The 10195-nt window shown below is 46.8% G+C and overlaps 1 protein-coding gene across 4 annotated transcripts in view; it reads right to left on the bottom strand.

Annotated features, from left to right (window-relative positions):
• Positions 1-9792, bottom strand: part of ppp1r9alb (protein phosphatase 1 regulatory subunit 9A-like B) — a 28789-nt gene extending 18997 nt beyond the window's left edge. For 2 of the 4 annotated variants that reach the window (XM_042080320.1, XM_042080321.1), the window contains exons 1-2: positions 8637-9787; positions 6309-8370 (exon numbers count right to left, since the gene is read on the bottom strand). In XM_042080320.1, coding sequence (XP_041936254.1) covers positions 6309-8201 — 1893 coding nt within the window. In that variant the 5' untranslated portion in view covers positions 8202-8370; positions 8637-9787. Of the gene's footprint in view, positions 1-6308; positions 8371-8636 lie in introns of all 4 variants that reach the window. The other 2 variants (XR_006026743.1, XM_042080322.1) reach the window with 2 other exon arrangements.
• Between the last annotated feature and the right edge of the window lie 403 nt (positions 9793-10195).

Here is a 10195-nt window from a genome sequence, read left to right as displayed (position 1 = left end):
ACACTCAGTCCTGGACAACATACACATACACACACACACACACACACACATGCACACAACACACAACCCAGTACAACACACACAACCCTGAATACAACACACACACACACACACAGTGAGGAACACCAACACACAACCCTGCACACAACACACACAAGCCCTGGACAACACACACAACTCTCGCAAAGCGGACACAAACTTGCCTGTACACAATGAACACCATACACACACACACACACACACACACACACACACACACACACACACACAACACTCATAACTATGAACACAATCACACAACCAATACACATAGCTATGCACATAACACACAACCATTGTTCTGTGGTTGACTGAACATGCCTGGGGTTAGTGTTAGTCGAAAGAAGCCTGTTTGGATCTGGGTATGGATGGAACATTAGGCTTTGCATTTTTGTTTGTCTCCGGGATTGGTTGACAACAAACATTCTCTCTGTGATACTCTTCTGTTTACCCCCCCCCAACACACACACACACTTCATTTCGGCCATGTGTCCACTAAGCAGGCCGTTATTAAGCATATCTGAGTGAGGGCTCATGTGTGCTTACAGGTATGTGTGCCCCCTGTACTGTGTGTGGATTAGAGTGGGCCCTCTCCCTCTCCCTCCAAATGAGCTAGTTGTGTGTGTGTGTGACTGAGGGGGCTCCAGCGCTGCTCTCGGATGAGCGCTTAGACTCCGCAACCCTCTCGCAAAACCAGGCCCCCGATTGGCATTGTGTGGAAATCAGGTCAGACTCTTTTTTTTTTCTCTTCCCTGAGCGTCTGAAACCACGCTGGAGACGAGATTTTATTTTAGGAATCAGTCGGAGAACTCGGTGCCTTTGTCTCTCTTTTTGTGCTCTCCTAAAGCACTCTCACTCTCTCTTATAGGGCCCCATTTAAGGATCCCCCTGCTGTTGAAGACATGTGTGTGGGAGGTTGACCTGGGCCAGGTGTTCTTTTAGCTCAGGTGAAGAGCAACAGGCTCTGTTGTGAGGTCTAGGTGAGTAGTAAGATGCACTGTGAAGTTGGCTGGTGTACAGCAGTGACTTCACTTCAGAAAAACACAGGAGGTTTTAGAAGAACAGAGTCAGAGACATCTGGGATCACGGCCCAGCCGAAATGGGACCCCCTCCCCCAACTATCTCTTGTGGGGTTTTTTGCTCTCTCTCTCTCTCTCTCTCTCTCTCTCTCTCTCTCTAAAAAAGGTTGTACACCCACTCTTTCTCATTTTACTTTTTCCATCCATTTTGTGCTCCCTCTTTTAATTCACTTTGCCTCTCACTTTTCCATCCATATCCTTCTCTCTGTCTTCATATCCGTCTCTTTTTCAAAGGACTTCTTTTCCTCCATCTCTCTGCTCTTGTTCTCTCAGTCTCCGCAAGCTCCAGTTTCTCCCTTCCCTCTCCTACTCCCGCTCTCTGCTTTTGTCAAGTCCTGCATGTTGTCATGGAGCGGAGCTGAGGTGCCAAACAATGCCCTTTTCTCCACCGCACGGCTCAAACTAGCCATCCATCCTCTCTCTCTCTCTCCCTTACACACACACACACACACACACACACACACACACACAGACACACAAATGAGCAACCTCTATTCATACAGAAAAGTCTAAATTTACCTCAGCCTAACCAGGTCACTATAAACTGATCCAGTTGTATAAAAACCAATGTGACAAACCAAACTGAGCACAATTACGGAATCAAATAATTAAAACCAAATCTCAAATAACGTTGGTGATATGTATCAAATTGTAAACTGTGTAAGGACCCGAAATGAAAGGGAGCAATGCCCTTAATCTGAATTTACACTTATTGTGGACTCGGATAGCTGGCCAAGGGCATTTCTCAGATGGAAAGTACTAGACTCTTGTTTACAGGCAACAGTGAGTGTCCTCTCCTCGGGAGGACATACTGGACAGCTGTGCTGATGCATTGCTCTGGTGTTGATCTGTTTCTTCTAAATTAGTCAATCCCATGTTTTGATAATCAGCATGAGATGAATGGTACCAGAAAGGCTTCAGTAATGTCTTCCGGTCAGCTTCCTGCATACGTTACAAAACACATTACATCTAATTCCCAAGAACATAATGGTTCATTATATGGCTGACCATGTGCTAGATTCATTAGAATGTGTATGATTAGAGGGTGGCATCACTAAGGGGATTATAACTTTAAAAAGCAACACTAGCCAAATGGCAAACAGGTGGATCTCCATCCTAACAGGATAAGCTTTCAGAAAAAATGTTGTTGAAAACTCCCCAGAGAGGAAGGGGAGTGGCTCCACGTGGCTCACAGACAGTGGCCCCATGAGGTGCAACTGACATCATTTTAGAGGACTAATGAAGGCAGGAAGTGAGCGGCATCAGGATCCTGTCACAGCCCCCCAACCCCAACCCCATGTGTTAAGACCCCGGCGCTCTGTTTAAAAATACAACCAGGATGTGGCCACACTCAGCATGGCTGGCTGAAAGAAAAACAACGCTGCCGTCGGAATATAAACGAGGAAACGGACAGATTCCTGAAGGAGGGATGCGGCCATCAGGCCTCCAGACAGACAAGCAGATGCTGCTGAGGAGGAATGATAAGACAGCATTGTGCTTTTATATCTCAAATCACTACAGTGGGAACCAGTGGGGTGGGGTGGGGGCATGCGCTTACAAAAACACATGTGTAGATTAACCCTGTGAAAACATGCCCTTTCAAGGTTCACAAGTGCATGGAGCAAAGCAAATTCTGCTTGTGTCTAAACCACACACACACACACACAGACCGATTCAGATACAGCATAGTGCATAGGAAGGTCTATATGTGTGTGTCTCTCTCTCTGTGTTTATGTTTAGGTATAGTGATATATAAGAGCAGACAAGACACCCCCATGTGTGTGTGTGTGTGTGTGAGTGTGTGTTTGTGTGGTCTGAATTCTGCAAGAGATTACTAAGGGCTATCCTGGGGACAATAGTTCATCCCTTCATATCCCTTGAGTCCATCATGAAATTACATGACCTTGTTGTGCAAACATGAAGACAAAGAGCAGTATCGTGTAGCAGAGAACAGCTACACTTAACTCAGGCACACGCACACACTAGATATTTACTCACACACTACTCAGGCACACTAGATATTTCCAATAATTGTGAGTATTGTGAAAGTTTAACATCAGATCGTACTAGGGGAAACAGGTGCACTTGTTGCAGGACTTGAAGGCTTTGTTTTCTTTGCACATCTTTCTTAGTTCCCTTTGGAGGTTGATAAGGACAAAGTCAGTTCTCAGACACTCCCTTTTCATGCGCGTGCACACACACACACACACACACAGTGGGGCTTTTCTTTCCCCAGGATTTCTCCCTTTCACACGCCCCTCTTTCTGGGGGTCTTGGAGCAGGTCATGTGATCGGCAGGACAATGCACTTCCTGTTTGATGCCAACCAATCCTAAGCCCAGGAAGTGTGTGTGTGTGTGTAAGAGAGTAAGAGAAAAGAGGGGGAGAAAGAGACTAGGGAAAAGGAGTAACTGTCTGTATGCAATCAAATGAGCAGGACGGCTCCGTAGGCCTCATGTGAGCTGCTTAGGCACCTGCTGTGTCTGGCATGTCTACCAATGTGCCCCAATGTGCCATCACACAGACTCCACATCACATACAGCACACATCAGTGTGACCAGGGCTGCATCAGGGAACTCATGACTAAGTCAGGGATTCCCAAACTGTGAGCTTCCACTAGGGCAGCGTTTCTCAAACTGTGGGTCACGACCCACTCCTGGGTCGCGGAGACATGCCAGGTGGGACGCAAACTGATGTGAAAAACAGGAGTTTTTTTATTTATTTTTTTATCTGTAGCCTGGGCCCAGGTAGCACCCGATGCGCAATGGATGCACGGTGTTATTCACAGGGAAGCGCTCGTGTCAAGGCAGCTTAGTTAGTCCCGACCTACATGAGATTTTGAACGTTGTTGTGAGAGTGGTGAATTTCATCAAAACCCGGCCCTTAAAAGCGTGTCTATTCTCCGCACTTTGCGGCGAGATGGTAGCTGACCAAAAGGCTGTACTGTTTCACAGCGAGGCAAGGTAGCTTTCCCAAGGTAAAGTGCTGTCGCGCGTGTTTGAGCTCTGAGTCGCCTCTTCTTGGAGGAAGAGCGCATGTTTGAATCTGCAAGCACGTTCACTAATGAACATTTCTTGACGAAGCTGGCCTATCTTAGCGATATATTTGATATATCTTAGCGATACATTTGAGTTAAATGTCCAGCTACAAGGCAAAGACAAGCACCTACCTCACCTAGCAAATAAGATTACTGCATTCACCAGGGATGGATTACTGCACGGGCCTACCGGGCCCAGGCCCAGGGGCCCAAGGGGTCAGGGGGCCCTGAAGCCCAAGCCTTTGCATGGAATCATTGCCTCAATATCAACAAATCAGGATGTAGGCTATGAATCTGATTGAGTTTAGTATTGGCAATCCCCAAAATGCACCAGAATACAGGAAATCACATCAAACAAATTAAAAATTTTCTGGGGGAGGACCCCCAAACCCCCCCTCCCACATATACGACAATTAGTGGGGGGACCTTAATACATCTGGGCCCAGGGGCCCAAAAGTTCATAATCCGCCCATGGCATTCACCAAAAAAACTTGAGTATGGGAAAGGCGCCTCGATCGCGACAGTATTATGCCTTTGAGATTTCTGAGCGAAATCGCTGGAACGCCTGATTGGGAGCCACTCTTGTGATCCCATGTATTAAACAGTAGGCCTACATCACATCCCTGCAAAGTTTATTTCAAAAATATTTCCCAACCAGCAGTGCTCAGTATGACTGGATTATGGATCCATTTAATGCAGCATGTTGGTATTTCATTGAATATATTGTACAATACTGTAAAATGGCCTATGCTTCCTAATATGTTGCTGGAAAACAGAAATATGTGTGTTATGTATTTATTTATTATTATATCTGCAGCACCAGCTGATTTTAACTCTGTTGAAGAGGATATATTTAGAACTTGTCATTATTTCAATAAATTTGACAATTTTAAGCTTGACCTACCACTTTCTTAGAGCGATGAGGGACAGGTGGGGCTCGAGAATGCCCCCTTGATCAAAGTGGGGAATGAAAGAAAAAGTTTGAGAATCACTGATCTAGTTTGTTAACTACCACAGTCACGAGTTGGGTCGCAATAGTCTGTCATTTTTAAAAAGTGGGTCCCCAGAAAAAAAGTTTGAGAAACACTGCATTAGGGGGTACGCGAGATGAAAATGGCGGAAAGGTGTTAAAAATTATTTTTTTTTTATCTTAAGCCTATGCTCTCTTTGTTCTTTGTGTTGTGTTTCATAATGTTCTCCACACTGTTTTTAGTGTGAGAGCTCATAGACCAGTTGCACATTTTGATTTTGTTTTGTTATCATGTAGGGCAGCAATTAAACATGATGCCTGGAATGCGTCAATAGAATGTGTTACGTTTTTATGTGTCAGATGGCGGGGGGTACGTGAGCCGAGTCAGGGTGTAGGTGGTGGTACACGGGGGAAAATGTTTGGGAACTGCTGTAAGTGATCACTTGAACCAGGTTCAGATGGGCCACTGATCTTTCAGACACTACATACGAGAAGATACTTGGGACTAGATAAGTCAGTTAAGTAATAAGAATAGTCTAGACTCTAGACACACCTTAGTATGGGCATGGACATGACTCAGTACTAGTCACCAGTAAAGTATTTCAAAAGAGGTTCATGCTATAATGTACAAAAAAGATATAAAAAAAACGACATTACTTAAGTATCATCCAGTAAGAATTGGGAGCTTAATGCAGGTAAGTACTGGACAGAACAGCTGGCTACTATGTGAGGGTAACTTGAATGAGACAAAATTATTTATCTTAAGGGCTAGTTTTTTACCGTAAAGAATCACTGACAAGAGTTACACAAGAGAAAATTATACTTCTGTAGAATTCAAGCTCAGGCAAGCGTGCGCGCACACACACACACACACACACACACACACACACACACAAAGGAGTAATCAGAATGTGCTCATTGCTTGCTGTTGCATCACAGGTGTTCAAGGGGCAAATACCTTTAGAAGCATGTGAGGTCTTGTCAGGTACATAGCCTACTGCTTCCCATAAACAAGTGTTACTAACCAGAAATGAGTGGACAGTTCCATGTTACACTGACACAGAAGCTTCTACACTCTTGTAAAGGGCATGGATCAAATTAAGATGGCTATTCCATTAAGCCTGCCTATGAAATGCAGTATGGCCTACTACTGCCTCATAAAAGTTAAATTAACCAAACATTACCTTGATTGGTGCTGTGGAGAACTTGATCTTCCTCTGTAGAGTTGGGTCCTCCTCATCTGAGAGTCCAGGCAGCTCCTCGTATGACTCTGGCACCTGACCACCTTTATCACCATCCTCCTCCTCCTCCTCCTCTTCCTCATCTTCCTCTCTGTGGCTCTCCAGATCTCTCTCCCGGTCATCCACAAAGGCGGCGTTCTCGATCCCGCAGATCTCGGCGCACCCGTTCACCTTGCGTTCCTCCCCGTGTCGCTCTTCCTCGGCCGCGGCGTCATCTTCCTCATCCTCGCCCGTCCTGTCCTCCTGTCCCTCGCCGAGTCCATCCAAAACTCTCTCTCCGAGGTCCCCCTTCCTCTCGTCCATCTCTTCTCGTCTCAACACATCCTTCTTCATGGCCTCGCCGTCCCGTACTTCTCCATCTACTCCACCCTTCTTGTCAACAACCCCTACTTTCTTTTTCTCCTTCTGTTCATCCTCCTCCTCTTTTTCCTCCTCCTCTTTTTGCATGTTTTGCTCCTGGGTTTTACTATAATCCTCCACACTGCTCTCCTGGAGATCCTCAGTCTCCTCCCTCTGCTGCGTTTCTCTGAGCCTGGGGCCTCTTCCTGAATGCATCACCTGCTTTCCCGATTGGACGTTTTTACTGTCAGTCATACCCTCTTCTGGGAGATGATTCAAGGGGACCTTGCGTGGGCCTGCCTCCTCAAACACATCATCCTCCAGGTGCTCTTCCTCATTCCCCTCGCTCTCCGATGACTCGTTCTGGAGCACCACCAGCTCTGCCCGCACAACACTCCCTGCCGGCAGGTCTGCAGGGGCCTCTGTGTCCCTCAGTGCCCCAGCTTGGGAGGACTCCCTCCCCAACAAATGCCTACCCACATCTGCGAGATCTGCAGCAGGTGACCTTGACGGATCTCTGCCTGATGACTCTGATGTGTGGGTCACCTCCAAACTGGTTGGTTTGGTGGGAGGGGTGGACTGAAAACTTGTATAGTTGTCTGTTTTGCCGTTCCCATTGACGGCGGGGGGATGCTGCTGAGAGGGGTCTTGAGCGCTAGGTGAGTCGGCGCTCACAGATCTGATTTTCACCGAATAGCAGCTGCTGACAGAGGCCAGCTGGTGGTGGCCGTTAGCAGAGATGTCAGCCTGGTGGTTGGAGTCGTCACTGTCACTGTCCAACATGAAGCTCTCCAGTCGCCTTGACATGGGTCCAGCGTTTGTGGCCCCGCTGGACTTGAGGGTGGGTGTGTCACTTTCACTCTTCCCCTTCTCTCTCTCCCTCTCCTCTCTTTGCCTTCCTTCATCCTCCCAGGCTCTAGTGGTTGATGGCTTCTGACTGGGGCTTGTCGGTCTCCCCACTGTCTTCCCCTCCTCAGAAGCATTACTGTCCACAGACAAGCGGGCGGTGACTTTAGCCGGGATGGCAGGTCTCTCTGTGGACCCCGGCTCTTTCAGACCAGTCTCAAAAAGCTTGCGGGTGACAGAGAACTTTACTGCCAGTGTTGCTTTGTCAATGTCCGCCTCCTCGTTCACAGAGGCTTTATCCGAGGCGGCAGACTCTTGACTTGTAATGCTGCTCACGCTGCCCTTGTGAGAGCTGCTACTGAGCGGTCTTCTTGCGTGGGACAGGTGCTTTGACAAATCGGGTTTAGTTAGGGCTGCCCCGGCGTCGTGGTGCTGGCCGTCCATCTGAAGAAAAATGTTGTTTTTAATTTTGCTTCCTCGGGTGCCCGTCGGCCTGCCCCTCGCCTCTGGCATGGGGTCACCGGCCCTGTTGGCTTGGGACTTGGCTCCATCAAAAGAGCACTTGATGGTGTGAAAATCCGTCTTGTACGCGTTTCTATGAGGGGAGGCGCTCCTCAGCGATCGCTCGCCTTTGCTGTCACCCTTGATCATTTTCACAGGGATGGTAATGGAATAAAATAATGTCGCGTTGATGAAACCGTGCAAAAGTGATTAAAGTTGTATCTCAAAAAGACGCGGAGTTGAGTAGGGAAGTTCGACTGCTTTCCGTGCGTCGTCCTTACTCAAACTTGGGACTGTAATGATTGTTCATTGTGATAACCTACAGATAAAACAGAACGTCAGATTGCAACAAACTGAAAATAACCTATACTGGGATATAAATAATATTCAGTATTTTGCAGTTTTTAAAGATGGAACTGTATAATCAGCGATTCGGCCAAGACATAAGAATTACGAATATCTTTAATGTAGGATACTGAGCGACGCGACGCGGCGTGCTCAGTTGTTAACGTTACTAGTTTAACTGTGTGTGAACTATGTATGTGACTCACAGCTATGATGAGCAAAGTAACATTGTTTTCTTACCTTTTACTGTATGATATAAAACGCTTGAGCCCGTGTAAACAGTCTACCTCGATCCATATCGCAAACCGAGAAAGTTGTCACTCCGCTGCTATCCACTCGACATCAGTTTCCCTACCTACTCCCTTTCCATTCAGCCCCAGTTGTTTGCGTCTACCGCGCGCCCCAGTCTCTGTACCAGGCACGTCTCGCTGACAAGGGAGCGCGCAAAAGGCAATGGTTGTTCTGGCATGGAACAGGGAAGCTCTTGTAAACTCGTGGGAAAATAATGTGAAGCTTTTCCTCCGCTCGTTCACTCAATGCCACCCGGTGCCAGAGATCCTCATGGGGAGTCAATCAGTCCAGCTATGACTGGTCACCGGCTAGCAAATTATCTCCTCAGCTGTTAGGCTAGCGCCTGGGTAAACAGTCAATCGTGCCTCAATGACTTGCCCAGATTCGAAAAAGTTGTGACTATAGTCAGCTACTGAAGGCCCTGTGTTACATGCAAGATGACTTTGGAAAGTTGGCTACTTGAGACGAGTTGGCAAGCAGGATCCATGTCGGTCCATGTTGGACAAATGGCTGCGCTCAGGGAATGATTAATTGCTCTGTAAATGGTTATGATCGTGACCCTTATCAAATAGTCCCTCAAATCGTAGGTTATGTTCCTGGTACCACACTGGTCTTGGTTCTCGAAGGCATAGACAACAAATCAGGCGTTGCGTTTGCTCCCCTTCTCTCTCTCTCCCCTGCCTTATGTTGTGGGGACCTAATGTGTCATATCCTTCCCTTTCATCCTCAACTCAAACAAGTAGGTCACCAGCTCAGGGCCTCGGCACTTAGAAGAGAGAAGCTGTAAAATAACCTGACAACTTAGCACGATTTGTTGGGTTCAAATTGCAAATGTCTTTTACAATAATACATTAGGACGATTCTATCGAGTTAGCTAGGCCTACAGGCATGGTCAAATAAACAGAACAGCATGCACAACGAGTTACGGGATACTGTTACCTAAGAACTGTCCACGCGTTGGGTATATCATCTAATCTCCTTTAATTAAACAATCCATGGGGCAGGGTGATCGGGGTTAGTCATCCGCTGTTCATAATCAGATACACAGCGGAGCGTCTTCCGCCTTATTACTACCCACTGACATATTTTAAACTGTTTATACTCTTCAGATGTAAACATTGTTTGCTTTGCATCCATTACCTATCACACTTATACGAGGGTTCTTTTATACATCTACTGCCCCTTTATTTAATCATAAAAGCCATGCGCGCCCCCCTCCGGTTGTGTTCTGGCTTGAAGATTATTGGCTTGAGGTGGAAAGTGCCTTATTTTGAAGTGCCACAACACTAAAGTTTCAAAGACCTTGCCTTATCGCTTTCAGTGGATGGTGAACAGTTTGCCAGATATAGCGCAGAGTCGGCAGATGGTATTTTACAGGCGGCACATATTGAAGTGGATTACAATTTATAATCCCCTGAACAGTGCCTCAATCAGCAATGCGAGGCGAACATTGTCACTTTAAAATGCGAACCCCCGCATATAAACAGAGACCCTAGGCAGGGCAAAGA

This window comes from Alosa sapidissima, chromosome 23, assembly GCF_018492685.1.
Source record: "Alosa sapidissima isolate fAloSap1 chromosome 23, fAloSap1.pri, whole genome shotgun sequence".
NCBI lineage: Eukaryota > Metazoa > Chordata > Actinopteri > Clupeiformes > Clupeidae > Alosa > Alosa sapidissima.
This window is presented reverse-complemented; position numbering and strand designations above follow the sequence as displayed.